The sequence below is a fragment of the Trachinotus anak genome, unplaced genomic scaffold, assembly GCF_046630095.1.
Source record: "Trachinotus anak isolate AG129_WGS33_773 ecotype Australia unplaced genomic scaffold, CSIRO_AGI_Tana_v1 ptg000032l, whole genome shotgun sequence".
Classification (NCBI taxonomy): Eukaryota; Metazoa; Chordata; class Actinopteri; order Carangiformes; family Carangidae; genus Trachinotus; species Trachinotus anak.
In genome coordinates this window covers 15,823,151-15,842,727 of record NW_027273883.1, presented here as the reverse complement: position 1 = coordinate 15,842,727, position 19,577 = coordinate 15,823,151, and the positions used below count along the sequence as shown (strand labels likewise).

Sequence of the window (19,577 nt, the reverse complement as noted above, 5' to 3'; positions counted from 1 at the left end):
GGACAGTTAACATTAAAGATTATATAACAACCATAAAAATGTTATATGCTATTTTTAACCTGAATACCAATGTCTCATGGGAGCATAACACTGTAGTGTAGCCTGTAATGAAAACAAATCTGAAAAACGGGACACAAGAGGACTCAGAAACCCCCATACAAACCTCAGTTAAAAATGCACTTTGTGAGATAAAATAGCAAAACTGGACTAAACTCTTTCTCTGGAGAATAAACTGGAGTTTGAAGTGTTTTAACTTAATCCAAATACTGAAAGGAAGTTCCTTGTGGGTTTATTTGTTCTCCAGTATGTTGTCAAAAGAACTTATTCTAGCTGTTTACTATGTATCATTTGCACATGGTGAAAACATGTCAACAACCATCCTGAACGTGCTTATAATTAAAAGCTATTAAGAAAGAAAATGCGTGTGATTCTGCTTTTATTTTGTCACTTGGTAACACAAATTAAACAAAATAGTGACAGTCAGATGATGTGTGAAAGATCCCTTTTAATTCAACAGTTTGATTTTAAGTGTGGTGCACAAAAAGTACCTAAAAACAAACACGTTGATGCGTGGTCATTTCAAGGGCTTCTTCAATTGTTTAGTTTTTGTCCAGTTTTGAAGTTGATGCCATATGTAAGCAGAAGGCCTAAAAAACAGTTGTCCGCAGTCACATGTAAAGGGCATTTTGCACTTCCTCTTAACTTTACGTCTCCATGTACGGCCAGAAGAACGGGACTTCTTCTGTGATTTTCCCTTCATGTGCTCGGCTAAGAGTCTTGCTCCTATGAAAGTCTCCCCACAGCTGACGCAGATGTAGCTTATGGCCTCCGCATGCTGAACACAGTGTCGCAGGAGGTGCAGCCGGTGCTTAAAAGCTCGGCCACACTGGCACTGGTGCGAGCGGTGGCCTCGGTGGAGGTAGCGGTGGCTGATGATGAGGGAGGGCTGCCGCAAGATGGCACCACACTGCCTGCAGGGGTAAGGGACTTTGGAGCGCCAGCCTGCGTTCATACGTTTCATCAAAGCCACATCTTGGCTGTCATTCTCAAACATGGCCATAATAGTGGGTACTGGTGGGGAGACTGGGTCAGAAGCTGCAGTGGCTGAAGTTGTGTCAGTGTCAGATTTCAGGGGAGTGGACAATGACCCTGCATAAATTTGGTTGACATGGAGCTTTCCGTTACTGACCTGGTGTGGACTACTAGTGGCTGACTGGACTGCTGTGCCATGGAAACCTGAAAGCTTTTTATCGGTTATCGCTGATGGATTGGTAATAATGCAAACTTTGGTGCTGACCACTGACGTGTGGACTCTGGTGACATGGTTTAACAAAGTTTTCTCAGAAGTGAAAAAGGATTTGCATATGTTGCATGCTTTTGGCATTGTCTCTGAACAAAAGAAGACCAAAGGTGATTTACTGTCTTTGGGACACTGGTGGTGATGGTACAAGCTCTCGTGAGAGAAAACCTGGCCACAGATGTTGCAGGAATACAAAGGCATGTAGTGCTCATTTAGTTCAGTCTCAGTTTGAAAGAGTGTCTTGCACAGTGAACACTGATATTTTACCCTTATGCCACTACAGTGCAGCAAATGGAGCTTCATTGACCTAAAGGGCCCTCTACCACATGCAGCACATATTGAACTATTAACACTAGGAGGGGTTACAGTGTTTTGTTTAGAGTGCAGACTGTTAGAAGAGTCACTCGAATCATCAGCTGAACTTGAGCCACTATCTGATTCGGGATCATCTGGACTCATGTTTGTAGGTTTACGGAGTCTCTTATCTTCGTCATCTGATTCAGAGGTCGTTGAATCATCCACCCTCTCACAGTCACTGTCCATGTCAATCTCATTATCATCTTCACCCACTATGTACTCTACACTGTTTTCCGATGTCTCAGGTTTCATCTCAATTCTTAGTTGAGGCCTCAACTCTGACACTGAGTCACGCAGTACTGAGTTTGTACTTTGCTGTACAGTCGCCTCAGTAGAAAAGATGTCAGTGTTTTGACTCTGATGTATGACTGCAGAAATCAAAGAGGGAGCTTCCTTAAAAGGTGCTGAGCCCATGCAATGTATCTCTGCATGTTTGTTCAATTCCCACACATTGCTGAAAGACTGATGGCACTTTTGGCAGAGGGGCGGCGAGTGTGCATTATCCAGGTGCGTGGAGAGTGACGTCAGGCGTCGGAAAATAATCTTGCAGATGTGGCAGGTGGCTTGGATATTGTGGCTTTTGTAGTGTGACATTAAGTTTGTTATGTTGCTGAATTTTTTGCCACATTCCCAACATTTCGCCTGTGTGCGTGCATCATCCACCTGCCTTTTTGTAGCGATACACCATTCTTCATCGCTGCTCGAGTCTTCAGACATAAGGGGCTGGTGAAGGCAAACTCTGGGTGGTCTGCAATTTAAACCAGAATGGAAAGAATCGCTTAAAAAATCTCTAGCAACAAGTCTCCATTACAGGTTTCATATAAGCATCACAGCAGAAGCCTTACATTAGACAGCTATTTAATCTTACAATAAAGATTGCAAACTCATTTAAGTCAATTATCAACCACAAATGCCAGACATTCTCTGAAATGTCTCAGCAACTACTGGGTTGCTATGAAATTTTGAACACACATATATGGTCCACAGATGTTGAATGCTGCCGACTTTGTTGATCCCCTGCCTTTTCCTCTGTCCAGTAATGTCCAACTTTGGTTTTTGTCTAAATACCTGCAGAATCACATTCCCATCAGCCTCAGCTTCACTTTGTGTTTGGTGCTAAACAGCAAATATTAGCATGCTAACAGTCTACCTGCTTAACAATAGCATGTTAGCATTTAGCATAAAGCCCCTCAGTGCCTAACAGAGATGCTAGCATTGCTGTAGACACTTGTTCACATAGTCGTTGTTTTTGTCTTATACCGTTGTTCTAACCTTTATAATCAATATCATATAGTTTTAGACAAAGTAAGCCATTTTAAGAATAGCTTATAATGAAAATAATCATGAATTGAAGCTACAGTAAGATTAACTGTTCGTGTCTTCACATGTCTCCGTTGAGAGCACAAACCCATTAACACTTTTCACTGTTACCTACTTTCTAACTAACTAGTTACAGTCCACCATCAAAGACAGGTCTGTCTGAGCCATATCACAAAACATTGCACTTATACCTGCACAGGAAAACTACTTACCTCAGTCCACGGATATTGCACCAATAAACCGCTGCCTGTGCCACAAAACAACCGTGTAATAATTTGATTCCTCCAAACTAGAAGGTGGCGAGTCGTCCAAGTCATTTACTGTACCTTACTAAAAATATACTAACAGCTAGCGTTAACGTTGACTTGTATGCAATGCCTTAGGTTTTCGGAGAAATATACATCGTCTTTTCAAAGATGTGTGTCTGAAGCGTATCCAGATGTGCAGATGACGATAACACGGGTGTGATTCAGCACATCGCTACAAGATAAACCTTTAAAATTGTACATTTAATGACACCGTCATATTGTTGATGGCGTCCGCACAACGAGCCCCCCAGCCTCCAGTTAAAAGCGGAAGAGAGGCGCCTACATCTCCCAGAGTATCTTCTTCTTCTTCTTCTTCTTCTTCTTCTTCTTCTTCTTCTTCTTCTTCTTCTTCTCCTGTAGTGTTTAACGGCATCTGGCGTCCAAAAAGTTGCATTACAGCTATCTTTCGGAATCACTCAACTCCTACACTGTACAGGTTAGTATACCTTTCTCATCTGATCTGCCTCTCGCAAAAAGCTGAGAAAACATCTTCTTCCCTGCTTACTTACCTCCACCTCCAATATATTCCTCAGCTCTCTTCCACTCGTCCCCAGTCTTTCCATCTCCGCCGTCAGGTGCTTAGGCAGTTTAGCATTTCTTCGAATTCCATGAAAACTCTTGGTTAAAAATTTAAAAAAATAAATAAATAAATAATTTAGCAGAACACGGTTGAACAAGAAGAGTAGCGTGTGTATATAATAAATTTATAAAAAGTCACTGAAAAACCGGAACTACTCACATCTTTACGATGTTTCATAACGACTTCATTTACCAGACGGACAAGATGTGTTTGATTTGTAGCCAACAGAATTTTAGGCGGGTGGAGTTTTTTCCAGGGCTCTGATATTTGAGAACCGCTCCGCTGTCGTGTTGTGACGGTTAACGTCGAGCTACGAAACCAGCGCGCCGGCGGAAAGCTGCACCAAACGTTATTTATGTTCACAGACAAGTGGTCGAGGTCGAGCTAAAACGATGCTATCATTAAAGCTCTTTAAACATCAAGGAGGGTAATGGTGACAGGACTGCGAGCGGAGAACAGATTTCTCGTATCGTGGGGTATTTCAGTGAAAGTAAACATTTCACGTTTAGCTGGTCTCTGCGTGGATTGTGGGGCCGTAGTTTGCTAGCTCTGTGTTGACACCAGTTGAGCTGTTGTAAGTCAGTGAATTAAGCGAGTAGCGAAATGTCAGAGTCCGGCCACAGTCAGCCTGGGATGTACGGGCAGGGACGCAGGAGGAGGAGGCGCAGGGGAGACAGAGATACTGGACCCCCGGGACAAAACCTGTCCGGTCCCAGTCGGGATCGAGAATACCAACCCAGGGAACGAAGGGTAATACGAGCTCACACTCATGACGTCTGGGTTGTTTTCGATGCTGGCCTAACTGAAAACTGTCTTGCTTTCATGTGTCTGTTCAGGATGGGAGTGAGGATCCACCAGGCCCACTCATTCAGAAGACCCCCATCATTCTTGCAAAACCTCCAGGGGAAAGGGTACTTGGGCTTGTGTCTAATTCTGAGCTCTTTTTTTTTTTTTTTGTAATTCTCTTTATTGAACACAAACAATAAAGACTGTCCATAAACAGAACATTTAGATTTGTCTGGGCAGTACTTTGCTTGCAAAATTATCAGCCACAAAGTAAGAATATGCATTAGTGTGACTGCAGTATGTAAATTTAGACATAACAAATGGAATTTGAGAGCAAAGTTTGGCAGCAGTTACATTTACATTAATTTATGCTTTATGTCCAAGGTGATGTAAGGCATACTGTAATTCTCTTTAGAATTTAGGACTAAATTCACAATGCCATAAGAAATGAGTCACATTTAATAAGTCATCATTACAGAAAGTAGGATTTATATCTATTAAGCTCTTCTACCTCTCCGCTCAGTGATCTGTTGACTTGTGCTGTTAATTGCATCCTTTTCAAGGCCAAGCCATCACAGAATGCACCGGTCAGTGGAGCTCCAGTCCTGGATAAGCCCATCATGCTAATGAAAGCCAGGGATGATGGAGGGAAGCCGGGGACCCCTCCAGAGACAGCAGCTCAGCCCTCTGGCCCTGGAGCCTCAAAGATAGAGAGGGAAGGGCAGCGGCCTACCCAGCCTGTGTACCAGATCCAAAACCGAGGAATGGGTGCTTCTGCATCAAGCAGTGCCGTGGACCGTGAGTTATTGTCGTAAATTGTACTGTAAATTACAAATGTAGTGTGATGTTTACAAATACTGTATTTGGATGTGCTCATTAAGGCCAAATTGCATGTGCAGACAAAAAAAAGGAAATTCTGAATAGTTTCATGTGACCTCCAGCCATGGTTGGCCAGTCTAAACTCCTCCCTCCGGAGAAGATGAAGCACAGCATTAAGCTAGTGGATGATCAGATGAACTGGTGTGACAGTGCCATGGAGGTGAGTTAATGTTTGATGAATTTAGTCCATTGTATTAAATAACCAAATCATGTTTTCAGTATACTGTACCGTTTTTACTCAGAGAAAGTTGCATTTTGTTGTGATGCATTGCAGTACCTGAGGGACCAGACAGATATGTTGGTGGTGGGAGTCATTGGCCTTCAGGGAACTGGGAAATCTACAATCATGTCACTGTTATCTGCTAACACCCCTGAGGAAGATCAAAGGTAAGGCTGGTTGAAACACCAACAATAAGCTCAGGCTTGTAAGATGCTCAGCTGTGTGTGATGTGTGTGAATGATGTATTGATTTCATTTGAAAATAAAGGTAATAATAACATCTAATTTTATACTTTTCAAAAGTGTAATAAGAAATAAAATATCAGTCAGAGAAAAGCAGTGGAAAGCAGGATAGTGGCTAAAAGATGTCCGCAGTTAAAAGATGTTCATGAGGATGAGAGAACAGATGGTCTTGTGGCAGAATAGTCTTGTGGCGTGTTTCAAATAAACATATCTTATTTTGTTTTCTAACAAAACAATAACTCAAGTCAGCTTAGGGTGTGACATTGAGGACAGGGTGTGTCCTTTGTTTTGAATAAGCATGCGTATTTGTTTGCACAGAGGTTATGTATTCAGAGCGCAGACTCAAGAAATCAAAGAAAGAGGAGGAAACCAAAGCACAGGGATTGATTTCTTCATCACACAGGAGAGAGTCATCTTCCTGGACACACAGGTAAGTAAGAATGAAGTATTGTGAATACAGAGTCACCCTCTCCTTCTTTGTCTGTGGTATCTTCACTTTGCTGTCAGAATGTAAGTAAATAATGAGCTGTGAAATTGAAATGTCAACTTGGACTAACCAGAGGTTAGTTTAGACTGTAGAATAATTTGGTTGTTGATTGTTGAGAACCAAAGCAACAAGTATGTAAATGCCTTGTTTGTTTCTTCAGCCGATGCTCAGCCCATCTATTCTGGACCACCTCATCAATAACGACAGGAAGTTGCCTCCAGAGTACAACCTCCCTCACACGTACATTGAGATGCAGGTCAGTAACCGGCCTGCAGAGGGCACTATTTGTTGAGCTCTAGTGTTTAACCTCTTGGAACTAATATGTATATTTATTCCTCCAGTTCACTATTTAATGACAGATTACTGGTCATTTTAATTCTGTACACACACATTCACATGTAGCCACATTAGTACTTTCTCTATAATCTTTCAACAGTCTCTTCAGATTGCTGCCTTCCTCTTTACCGTGTGCCATGTCATCATTGTGGTTCAAGACTGGTTCACTGACTTAAACCTCTACAGGTAGGTAATTGTGTATGTGTGATGGATCTGTGTAATACTCACCACCCAGCTTCACAGGACAAAAGGAGAGGATGGTGGTCAGTAAGGCTCTGACAATAACTTGCATGTCCCCTGCTCTAACAGGAATGTTCAGTATTTCATCTTGTATCTTAAGAGGATATTTGTCTTCTGCTTTTTCGTGAGCTCAGTAATGTTATTCTTTCAGTTGGTCTTGTCAACAGTGAATGCAGACAGGCTCAGACCTGTTGAAAATAGTGATGTGCTGACACACACTTGTCCAGTGCACTGTTCTCTGTTTAGGACACCTACATGAACAGCAAATTACTCTGTGCTCTGTTAGGTTAACATTTTTTCAAGTATGTATTAAAACAATATTTATAGTATGCTGTGAAATACAGCAACCAACAATTTCTATGCACATATGGGCATGTGTATTGTTATTGTAACATACTTGAAAAAAATATGAATTTACCCTTTAATAGTTGAAGAATAATCTGATCTGAATAATCTAATAACAAGAAGACATAATTCCCAATGCAGACACAGTCGGTCATTTTATGTTGTTATAAATTTACGTTCATTACTAACAATATTTGGGCAGAGTGATATTACCTTTTTGACTGTTATGTTGTACCACGCATGACTACTGTACATCATGTTGAATAAAATCTCATCATTCCTTAAACAAATAATTTTGTTGAAAATACATGTTATGGATCCAAATGATGAAAGGGAGCAGATGTTGGCAGTGTTAAGTGAGATGGCATTTATACGGTGAGAACATAGTTTTTGCCATACCATTTATACTGTGGTATCTATTCCCTTAATTCCTCTGGTTGTATTGGGCCATTGTGGGCAATGTTGGAAAACAGTGAGCAGAACTACTTTATGGAAATACAGTATAGGAATAATGTAATAATGATTTTTCACATCCAAGCAAAGTACCTTGATTTCTCTAGTATTTCGTTTTCTGTATCAAGCAGCTACATGGATCCTCCTGATTTTTTAAAAATCCAACTGATTCTCAATTGATGTTGCAGATATCATGGTATACATTGTTATTGTGCTATAAAATTACCCATGCAGTACAATAAAAGAGGGTTTTATCTGTGTCGTTCATTCCTAGATGTCGGCCAACATCACATGTCCAATGTTAACATTCAGTGTTGCACACCAAAATATATTGTGTGTATGCTAAAGGTTTGCATACATGTCCTCAATCATGAGCATTTGCAAAGCTGACTTTTGTTAACTAGCTTACAGTCTGCTCAGTCTTCAGTCTTTTGTTGGCACATTGCGTGTAGATCTTAAGAATCTTGTGAAATCGGTGTCTGGAGTGTGTAAGGTATCACCTTCGTTCTTCTACATGCGCATATGTTAACACACAGTTGTTTTCAGTCTGAATCCCTGCAAACTAAACAGAAGCCTCTCATAAAAATATTGCTCCACTGTGCTATCAGTGGTCAAAAACGACTACGTGTAACTACCTATAGTTGTAGGTTTATGTAGGAATACTGTAACAGGCTGATAGAAAACACATAGTTTTTCCTGCTGATGAAAGCATCACATGTGCGCTGTCAAACATCTACTGTAGATATTCTAATGCCTTACTGTTAACTATGTTGTGTTCTTATCATTGGAACAAGCCTATTAACTAATCCTTGCTGCTGTTGCTTCTGGTTTGCAATTGTTCATACCACACATCTTTGTGGATAGGTTTCTTCAGACTGCTGAGATGCTGAAACCTTCCACTCCATCTGCAAGCCATGACAGTGCTGGCTCTTCAGGCAATGATGATGGAGCAGAGTACTATCCTCATATAGGTGACTTCATTATGCAGAAACACAGACACAATCTCATACACCAGTCATGTTAATGTAACTAACATGAAAGTCTTTCTTCCTTAAATTTCTTTTCCACCCAGTGTTCCTCCAGAATAAGGCCAAACGGGATGACTTCTGCCCAAGGAATCTGAAGAACATGCATATGGTGGTGGACAAATTAATGGCCCACTCTCATCTCAAATACAAAGGTGCAAAACTATCTCTCTTTCGCTCGCTCTCTCCCTCTCTTGATAAATATATATAAACATACATATAGAGTGCTTAACAAATTTATTAGACCACCTGTCATAAAAGCGAGAAAACATAAATATTTTAGAAATCTTTCAAAAACTTGTTTAAAACAAAAAAATGTTATTGTTATTTATTTGGCAAATAACAAACAGAAACAACTAAATAGTCCTTTTTCACACATAATAACCAGAAAACGTAATATTTTGTATGCCCCCCTTTGGCCTTGATAACAGCTTGCATTCTTGTTGGCATTGTTTTTATGTACTTTTTGACAGTCTTTTTTGTTACTGGGTTCCAAATAGTTTCCAGCTGTTCCCACAGACTTGCTTCAGATGAAACTTTTGTGCGATTAATCTTTGAACCTACTAAATCCCAAATTTGTTCAATGGGATTCAAATACGGACTTTGACTTGGCCAGTCCAGTGTTTGTGCCCTCTGACAAATCTGAGGCGTTTCTGGATGTTTGCAGGCCTCAATAATGGCTTCTTAGTAGCTAGTCTTCCCTTTAATCCTTGTTCCGTCAGTTGTCTGCTTATGGTCATTCTGGAGACTTTCTCAGGCTCTGATCTAGAAGCATTCATCTCAGCCTGAAGATCAGCAGTGATCTTCCTTCTGTCTCTAGTACTTAAAATCTTGAGGTGTCTGACATCTGCTTCAGTTAACTTTCGTTTCCTGCCTCTTCCTTGGTGCATTTTGTAAATACCAGTCTCAGCAATTGACTCCAAAGTGTAATTGACCACACTGTGAGAATACTTTATGTCTTTCCCTATTTGTCTCAGAGACCATCCAGCATCATGAAGTGCTTTAATGTGGACTCTTTCATTTTCAGTGAGCTCTCAACATTTTACCATTTTGAACAGGAATGAGGAATTTCAAACTGAATTCACCTTTTTAACATTCAACCACTAAAACTGATTTTTCTTTTCAGGAATGCAAGTAAATAACTATAATTTGACATCTTAATCAAGAAATAATAATGTGTTTTAGAATTTTTTTCTGTTTTTTTTGTAAAACAGTACATTTGAAAATTCATGGATAACAATAATAATAATATATACATACATACATATATATATATATATATGCCACAAACATGCTACACCTTCACTCATTCCATACTTTGTGCTTTGTATTTTAGGTACATTGTCCATGCTAGACTGCAATATCTTCCCTGGCCTGGGACAAGACTATCTGTCACCTGAGGTCAACATGTTCCTACTTCCTATGCAGGAGAATGACGGGGAGGATAATCTCACCAAAGCAGGTTATAAAGCATTTTTTCTTCACATAGGGCAAAACTCAATATACAATGTTTACAATATAATATATCTTACGCAACTGCCTATAAAGTCAGCATTTACAGCAGTGATGTCTATCATGTTGATCTACCACAATTTAACATATTATTTACATCTTGAAATTATAATGGAAGGCATTTTACTGTCAAATTCTGCTCTTGTCAGGGACTAAACAAATGTCACTCCTTGTTATTTTGCATGTAAGGTGGGAATTAATCATGGTACCATATTTAGGGTCAGGAACCTACCCGCTCTTCTCCCTGCTACCGGGTTACAGAGGACACCCTTCCTTCTCCACGCTGGTTTCAAAACTTCGCAGCCAAATACTGACCATGCCCCGCTGTCAGCTGTCACACACCATCCTCACTGAGAAGAACTGGTAAACATCTCATACTTCTTTGCACACTTTCCATTTATAACAATATGAACTTAATATATGTATCACTAATTAATGAAATAGTGCTTTAAAGAACAACATAGGACAACCAAACATGACAACAGAAATGTTACAACAGCATGAATAACATTTCCACACTGGGGACTGGGGGACATGCTCGAGTAGTGCATCAAGTGCTTTGCAAACTTTTTTTGCTGTGGGTTTGAACCACTTGTTTGGTGTTGGAGCTATAGTACATCTTTGAAATGAACACTATTCAGAGCTGGAAAAGTACCTTCACTGCTTCTGCATATTTTTTAGTTAAAAATTATTCAAAACTGAGAAGGACACAAATGATAAACCCTGATATATTAAAAGCACATTTCAAATAAGGAACTGGCATAGATTCATGTACTAGCTAGTTAAAAGAAATGCTACCCTGACTGTGGGAAAGGCCTTCCAGAGTCTTTATAGCAAAAGCACAATTAATCTTTTACTGAGGTTTCAAAGTAGATGTGTTACATGTAACAACACGTGTACATAGGAGTGCCCCCCCGTCTTGAGGAGTTCCTCCTAACTGTGCCAGTTGGGGGGTTTTAGCTTTAGGATGTTTTGTGAATATGGTGCCTGGTTTCTTTCCATACATTTGTTTTGTTTTCACAGGTTTCACTACGCAGCTCGTATCTGGGATGGGGTGAAAAAGTCCTCAGCGCTGTCAGAATACAGTCGCTTGCTGTGCTAACACCTTGGTTGAACTGCTGTTATATACTGTGCATTAGCGGTGCAACCTCTTACGTCCAATCATCAGGTCCCGTAAAGAGAATTGTGGCCCTGAAAGTGGAGACTGGCGTTTGCATTTTACAGGATGGACAAGTGAAACTTGGAAGCTCAGTCAGTCTTAAAGAGTTGCAGGAAGACATCACCTTCTGTTCACTTTGGAGGGAATTAAAAGTCTTGTTGCTCAGAAGGTCAGAAAATAGCTTGTCCCTGCTCTCAGGGTATTACATGTTCAACAGATACAGCTGCACCCTCGACAGCAGAGGTGAGAAAACAAGTTGTCTGTACATGTCTAAGTAAGATATAATGACATTTTTATTTGCAAGTACTGTGCACATGTTTTCTGAGGTGAAAATATGTAGCCTTCTGTAAGTTATTTTCTATTTTCTTTAAAACATCACTGAAAAGAGTAACTGTCAGTTACTCAGTAATAAAAGGAAACTCCTGTTAAAAGATTGTGTTTGTGTATCTTAAACTGCACAGCACGTTCCCTTGCACATATTTGTTGCACAACATGGTAAGTAGCTTTCATTTCTTCAAAAAAGGGCTCACACTCATACCTTATTCTGTGACAGTTTGTGTTTGTAGTGGCACAAACTAAGAAATGAAACTCCGTGTTGTCAGTCTGGACTATATTTAAAGTTTTGGAAAAGCTGCCATGGAGATTACAAGAGGTGGTTTGATTAGACAAATACAGGAAGGTTTGCTTCTTCTTTTATCTGCTGATGGACAAGGTGTGAAGTGAAACGCAAAACTTGCTGCATTGAATGAGAAGCCAGATATTACCCCTTAAATACAAAAAGTTAAGTTATCCCTTCGTTCTCAGGAGATAACAAACATTTTTACAAAGTTTTGAGCAATTCATGACAACATTTTCAGATATCCAATTACTGAAAATGCCAAACAGCCCTAAATAGGTATATATGCTCCACACGATATCTTACCCAGGCACAGTCTAGACCTGCTGTGTATAAAAAAAAGTACCTTGTGATAACCACTACTCATCATTACTATTAACCACTGTTATCTGTCATCATTTTTGATAACACCATTACCTACACAGCTGTTCCTGGTCTTTCTCTCTCTCTTTTCTCCTCTCTCCTCCCCCCTCCCCCCCTTTTTTATCTCCTCCTAAACCCAACCGGTCGAGGCAGACGGCCACCCACCCTGAGCCTGGTTCTGTTGGAGGTTTCTTCCTGTTAAAAGGGAGTTTTTCCTCCCCCCTGTCGCCAAGTGCTTGCTCTTTGTGGGAACTGTTGGGTTTTTCTCTGTAACAAAGTAAGGTCTTGACCTTGCCCTGTAAAGTGCCTGGAGATAATGTATATCATGATTTGGCGCTATACAAATAAAATTGAATTGAATTGAACTTCTGTTGTGATATGGCACTATGTAAATGAAAACAGACTTGATGGGACTTAAGCATTTCTAATTTACATGTAGGAAGTTGCAAGTTCTAAATTTGACTGCCTTTGTCAGGGACTAAACTCATGCCAGTCCTTGGTCATGTGCCCTTCCTCAAAGAAAAGTTTGTGAACTCACCTCTTGCTTCTGAGGGTTCTGTACAGCTTTTAAGCAGCTTTTGTCACGTTACCTCAGTGATTACATTTCTAAATGTTCTGAGTGGCTCCAAAGAAATATTGACACACAACCCCTGCTAGGACTCAAGACATTTAAGAATATTAAATACAAAGAGCTATCGACTTCACATTTAGCTTGAATTGACTTGTCTGTATATGTGTGTATATATATATATATATATATATATATATATATATATATATATATATGCATGTATGTTGTCTGTCTGTGTTGTATCTCTGTCTCTGTTAGTAAAGCACTAACTGCGAAAAAAAACTGCTTATTAAAAATAATAAAACATTTAAAAAAAGAAAGTCACACTTTGCTGGAAATTAAGTGAAGGAATAGTTTTTACCCTTAGACCACTCCCTCTCAGGGGGACAATGTATACTCATATCAGGTCAAACTTAAAGTCAGTTGTATCTCACCATCACAAAATGCAACTGCTGCTGATCTTTGGGATTGTGTTTAGGTAGGTAGGTTTTTATTCTGTTATCTGGTCTCTGGATTTGTTCACTGCTTCAGGCTACACCCTGGATTATTGTACATGCCAGTGGCTCAGGAACATGATGATGATGATAATGATGTGTGTGTGCTGCTGTATGTCTATGACTTTTTCATTGGAGCATCTGTAATTTAAAAGCATACTGAGTGATGGGGTGGAAGAAGAATTACATAGAATCTTAAAGTGTTTCATTAACAGGTCAGTAAAATTGAAGCCACGCTGGTGGCAATAAAAGTAGTTCTGACTATAACTCCCTTTCTGCTGAACTAATATAGAAGCACTTTTTTAGACTGTTGCAGAACAAATACAGTCTCTCTACATCAGCCAACATTGGCATTTAAAAAAAAGTTTTTTTGTACAAAAACATTACATTATGTATTACAGAAGTCATGCACGTAAAATTGTCATTAGTTAATTTAAAATAGTCTTTTTTAACTTTTGAGTAAAGGGCAACATGTTATGTCACCATACACAGACATTGTCACAGTGCCAGATGACTTGGAAAACATTAAGCCCTACGTTTGTCAGACTGCCAAATGTTGAAGAGAAGAAAAGTGTTCCTATCTTTGAGTGTGGAGATAAAGATAGGAGCACTGTTACTAGTCCTGGAATGGAATGTATGGGTCGTAGCTGCTCAAACTGTTATGAATGTGTGACTATACTGCATGTAAAAACTGAGTGAAAGTCTTCATTGGCCCTGCAGTAAGTCTGCCTTTCTATTTATGTATGTGTACATATACATACATATGCATTTATGTATGTACTATATATATATATATATTTGTGTGTGTGTGTGTGTGTGTGTGTGTATGTATATATATATATATATGTATGTATGTATGTATGTATGTATGTTGTCTGTCTGCGTTGTATCTCTGTCTCTGTTAGTAAAGCACTAACTGCGAAAAAACTGCAGTAAAAAATACAACATTGTAAAAAAAAGAAAGAAAGTCACACTTTGCTGGAAGTGATGTGAAGGAATGGTTTTTACCCTTAGACCACTCCCTCTCAGGGGGACAATGTATACTCATATCAGGTCAAACTTAAAGTCAGTTGTATCTCACCATCACAAAATGCAACTGCTCCTGATCTTTGGGATTGTGCTTCTGCCTAGAGGTAGGTTTATATTCTGTTATCTGGTCTTTAATTGTTAAATAAGAAAAGAAGGACCTTAGTTTCTAGTTAACATATTTCCCTTTACAAATGCTGATCGGACAAGGGTCATTTCAGGTTACATAGCAAATAGCTATTTCTTATTTTGCTGCTGGTGATCTTTACTTGTCCCTGCTGTCTTTTTGTTCTTCATCTGCAGATGAACAGCTCTTTTCTATTCTTTAATCTATCTGTCTTAAAAAAAATCTCAGGTCAAAAGTGCTTTTAGCTGCGCTTATAAGTTTAATCAATTTATTTCAGAGTTAATGTGTTAAAATCATGTTGTCTACCCATGTTCAAATGAAAAGTTTAAATTTTAAAACTTTTGTTTTGCATTTCATCAGTCTACACTCTGAAATGTTATGAGTGTTTACCGGGGGTCATAGGCTCCTGCACAGAAGAAGAAAAGGAATGCCCATTACAGGGTCATCAGTGTGGTGCGCTGAGAGTCCTGTCATATGCAGGTATGGTAGTTTAAGGTGTTATCTTTTTGTAAAACACTTTGCAATGGCCCAGTTCACAAAAGTTACTCTTTTATTGCAGGTAGCTCAAAAATTGGCGATATCAACATGAAAACTTGTGCTTTGGCTGAAGAGTGTGTTGAGGGCTCACTCAACTTTGGAGTCTCCAGAACGGTCATTACCAGCAAGTGTTGCACCTCCAATCTCTGCAACTCTCAACCTGCCCCGGGTAACTTACTTACATTTTGTCTGTTTTTTGCACTGAGAGCTATTTTTGTTGAGACTTGACATGTAGTTTCATGTGCAAGAACTGTTAATAATGTAAAAACTACTCTCTCCCCATCACTGCCTTGAAAGTGTTGGTTGCATTTGTCATGTTTTAGTTGCCAATAGACAGAGTCTAAAAGAAATGGGTCTGGTTTTACTGACTAAAATCTACAATACATTTTTAACATACTGACTATATGTTCTGTATTGATGACTTGTGCCAATACTGACATTGTAAATATAGGCGTTGTATTTGGATGATGCCAGTCCATGTGTCACAACCTGAGACAATATGTTTAAAGCAGATTAGTTAAAGGATACATATGTTATATATAACATTTTAATATGACTAGATATTAGATTATTAGATTAGATTGGATATTAGATGTTAGAAAAACAAGACTCAAATTCCAAGACAAGCCAGTATGAGGAAAATTACTTTTTCCTTTATTGCCATCTGCTATAGAGGAGCCCAAGGGCACAATACTCCAACTGCCACAGTCGAGCTGCACATAGCAATTTGTCTGTCTGTGTGTGTTTGTGTGTGTGCACACAAGAGAGGGACTTCTCATATTTTCACATACTGTAAAATCAAACACATTTTCTTGTATTTCAGAATAATGAAATTATAATCAGAGAAGGAACAAACAAATAACATAGGCTACATCTTTACATTTTGTATTTGTCTTAATTTAATAGTTGTTATTTCACTTTGTAGCAGGGAAACACCAACAAATGTCTTTAGCCTGCTGCACAAAAAAGCTTTCAATAAGGCACAGAAGAAGAAAAGTACATTGCAATCAGCCTCCTATTGCCCTCTATCTCCCCACACAATATGAACAATTTATGTTCTGCTACAGACGCCAGCAAATCCACTCCCAATGGTAAAAAGTGCTTCCGCTGTGATGAACAACACTGCATTCTGACTCTGAACTGTGAGGGGAATGAGGACCACTGCATCTCAACAACAGGTAGCAGGTCCACAGCTTTAAGTCTCTAACTCTGTCCCAGACATTTGCTCTGCTCAGGGGAATGTTTAGTGATTCCCGTAGATGTATTAAAACTCGAAGCTCACACACTTAGACTGTTTTCATTCTCTCAGTGACTATAGGAGGTGAGAAGATGACCATGAAGGGCTGTGCTTCCAGGCAGATTTGCACAAACAAGGGAATTGCACAGATCACAGGAGCCATGGAAGCAGAAATTGACTGCTGTCAGGGCGACTACTGCAACAGTGCCAGCAGCACAAGTGCTTGCCTTCTGCTCCTGGTGGCATCGCTGATTTCTTTGGTCATGTTTACTTAACTGAGGGACACAACAATGCTTAGTTTTTCTTTTCATCTTCGCTTGGCTTCATAGTGCTCACACCCCTTTCCTTATCCTTTCAGCTGATGAGTGAGAAAGTAGAAAGTTCAGCAAGCAAAGTGTGAATATATTATTTGTCAAGTTATGATTTTTGAGTATGCTTTTAACACAAACACTATTTTAAGTACAAAAATAAAAAATATGTTCATGTTACTACTAAAAAGTAAAATAAATACATTTTTCTGCTAGAGTATGTTTTCTTTGATTTTTTTCTGTGTGTCATTCAAATTTTAAAGTGCAAAATTAACTGACAAATGTGACAAATAACTCTTTAGGATGCTCAGTTATAAAATTGGGGTCTGTGCAAAACATTATGTGCCTAAGATTAATGACAGGCAAACATCCACTCCCAAATTCTTTCAGCACTTACTTAGATGTCAGTTATTATCTGGTGAATTACTATGAAACACAACACCAGACAATTTGATATATACTGTGTTTGAGATGCATTTTCACCTGGTCCAAATAAGTTCAGATCCTGCACCATGCGACTTTCAGATTCAAAAATCAAAACATGGCAACAAAACCAAGTGCAGACCCATGAGTGAACTGAATTGTCTCTTTTGTGCATCAGCTTTTAAATGCTCATTCCACCTGCTGTGGACACAATCTGGGCGCTCACTTATCATCATACCAAGCTGCTGTACATCTTGATTGATTTGCAATGGTAACTCTTTTCTTCTCATTGGTAGATATCATAATATAGAACATCAATCACATTACATGTCATTAAAAATTATTTACTAACATCTTTGATACCATAAGCAGAGCGTTGCCCCCTCATTACTAACATTTTAGATAAAATAAGCAGAATACTGTCACTTCTTTCACCAGCTGCTGTCAGACTTTACAACAAACACTGTGCTCAGTAACCACACACACCAAAAAAAGCAGAGAATTTGCCTCTCACTACTCACAAAAGCAGAATACTGTAGCATGATGAAAACACACCTGTTGGATTAAACTGTTTTGGGCTGCATACCAGTTGCCATACCAGTTACCATAACAGTAAGACAAACAGATATCCAACTTCAGCAATGCCAACTGACTAAACACACACAATCAAGTATTGAGAATTATTTGTTTTGTTTAGAGTCTGTTTGTTATATGGGCAAACAAAATACAATTAATAAGAATTAAGTGATCATATGTATATAAAATTGTGGATAAGCAGAAGAAATGTATTTCTAAATGTTCTTAGTGCAGGCATTTGGCCTATTAAGAACTATTTGCTATAACATAGGTTTTGTTAAAGATAAGATAAGCTAAGATAAGATAAGATCGCCTTTATTAGTCCCACAGTGGGGAAATTCACAGTGTTACAGCAGCGGGTGGCAGTGCAGAGAACAGGAAACAGTAAGACACTGCAATAACAAATATGCGTTTGTGGGCTATTGCACAGATGCGTGAGGTTGTTATGGTGGTGAGTGAGTTTTCTATTTCTGGTTTGTGTAGTTACTGAGCACAGTGTTTGTTGTAAAGTCTGACAGCAGCTGGAAGGAAAGACTTGCAGTATCTCTCCTTCACACACCGCGGGTGCAGCAGCCTGTCACTGAAGGAGCTGCTCAGTGCTGTCAGAGTGTCCTGCATGGGGTGGGAGGTGTTCTCCAACAGGGATGATAGCTTCGCCACCATTCTCCTGTCGCCCACTGCCTCCACTGGGTCCAGGGGGCATCCCACGACAGAGCTGGCCTTCCTGATCACCCTGTTGAGCAGCGGAGATGCTGCTGCCCCAGCAGACCACACCGTAAAAGATGGCTGATGCCACCACAGAGTCGTAAAAGGTCTTCAGGAGTGCCCCCTGCACCCCAAAAGACCTGAGTCTGCGTAGCAGGTACAGCCTGCTCTGTCCGTTTCTGTAAAGAGCACATGTGTTGTCGGTCCAGTCCAGTTTGTTGTTCAGGTGAAGATGTCTGTAGAGGGAAGTTTTGTGGGAAACAATTGTACCTCCATCTAGTGGACAAAGTTTTTGTAACAGGGGTTACTTGGTTGGATGCAGAAATAAAGCATTTGAAAAATAATTGATAGCCTATCTGGAAATGAGGATTTGTTTGTGGGATTTTTTTTTTTTTTATGCAGCTGAATGTAAGCTGTTGAGACAATTTAAAGACTAAGTATGATATAGGTATAAAATGTAGTAAAAATGGTCAAATTAAATAAAAAAAAATGTTAAAAGGAAGTTTGACATGACTAGATCCCTTTCATAACATGCATATATGATTATTTCATGCTTTATTTGAGCATAGATATGTTTTTTTTTGGTAGTGGACTTACAGACAGATGACAAATTAAAATAAAAACTAACATAGTGTCTTAGTAAGGTGTTGCCAGAACAGCACCAATGTGCATAGCACTGATTCTACAAGTCTCTGAACTCTACTGGACCATTGTTGGTGTTTTTGATGATGGTGGTGGAGAGAGGTCCAGCAACTGGGCTGAGATTTGGTGACAGCAAAAGACATCATTTTTTCACCTCTCTGTATATTCTGTGGTTAGTTTGTGATGCATTAAAATTAAGAACAGAGGTGAGAGGTTTTCTTTAAGACAACACTCTTCTAGTTTAAGATCAAAAATCACCCAACATAATGTGATGGTATATTTGAAAATACATTTCCTGAAGCTTTAAAATCATGTCTATGGCATTCCTGGTTTTTTACACTGATTAATAACCTCCTCACTAACCAAACAACTGAGCCAAAATGAAAGAAAAGCATATTCATCA

At 39.3% G+C, this 19,577-nt stretch overlaps 2 protein-coding genes and 1 long non-coding RNA gene across 3 annotated transcripts; 2 read left to right on the top strand and 1 right to left on the bottom strand.

Moving 5' to 3' along the window:
• Positions 1-419: 419 nt before the first annotated feature.
• LOC139613819 (uncharacterized) lies at positions 420-3,788 on the bottom strand. The gene is made up of 2 exons (XR_011686827.1): positions 3,190-3,788; positions 420-2,405 (listed from the first exon to the last, which is right to left on the bottom strand). It is a non-coding gene; the product is annotated as an uncharacterized lncRNA (long non-coding RNA).
• Positions 3,789-4,124: 336 nt separating this feature from the next.
• On the top strand, positions 4,125-11,980 carry smg9 (SMG9 nonsense mediated mRNA decay factor). The gene is made up of 13 exons (XM_071470689.1): positions 4,125-4,615; positions 4,702-4,776; positions 5,215-5,449; positions 5,593-5,690; positions 5,805-5,917; positions 6,311-6,422; positions 6,640-6,735; positions 6,916-7,001; positions 8,718-8,824; positions 8,926-9,033; positions 10,215-10,340; positions 10,609-10,753; positions 11,414-11,980. The coding sequence occupies exons 1-13, from the start codon at positions 4,469-4,471 to the stop codon at positions 11,490-11,492; spliced, it is 1,527 nt and encodes a 508-aa protein (XP_071326790.1). The 5' UTR covers positions 4,125-4,468; the 3' UTR covers positions 11,493-11,980.
• A 2,512-nt stretch (positions 11,981-14,492) lies between these two features.
• LOC139613815 (uncharacterized) lies at positions 14,493-17,045 on the top strand. The gene is made up of 5 exons (XM_071470735.1): positions 14,493-14,726; positions 15,107-15,226; positions 15,306-15,452; positions 16,351-16,461; positions 16,593-17,045. The coding sequence occupies exons 1-5, from the start codon at positions 14,591-14,593 to the stop codon at positions 16,793-16,795; spliced, it is 717 nt and encodes a 238-aa protein (XP_071326836.1). The 5' UTR covers positions 14,493-14,590; the 3' UTR covers positions 16,796-17,045.
• The last annotated feature ends 2,532 nt before the right edge of the window (positions 17,046-19,577 follow it).

Excerpts from the sequence above, each read along its gene's own strand:
- LOC139613815 (XM_071470735.1), top strand. The coding sequence starts at position 14,591 with ATGGTTTTTACCCTTAGACCACTCCCTCTCAGGGGGACAATGTATACT. Across the intron at positions 14,727-15,106 it reads GATTGTGCTTCTGCCTAGAG|TCTACACTCTGAAATGTTAT; the intron begins GTAGGTTTATAT and ends GCATTTCATCAG. Across the intron at positions 16,462-16,592 it reads CCACTGCATCTCAACAACAG|TGACTATAGGAGGTGAGAAG; the intron begins GTAGCAGGTCCA and ends TCATTCTCTCAG.
- smg9 (XM_071470689.1), top strand. The coding sequence starts at position 4,469 with ATGTCAGAGTCCGGCCACAGTCAGCCTGGGATGTACGGGCAGGGACGC. Across the intron at positions 4,777-5,214 it reads CAAAACCTCCAGGGGAAAGG|GCCAAGCCATCACAGAATGC; the intron begins GTACTTGGGCTT and ends ATCCTTTTCAAG. Across the intron at positions 6,736-6,915 it reads ACACGTACATTGAGATGCAG|TCTCTTCAGATTGCTGCCTT; the intron begins GTCAGTAACCGG and ends ATCTTTCAACAG.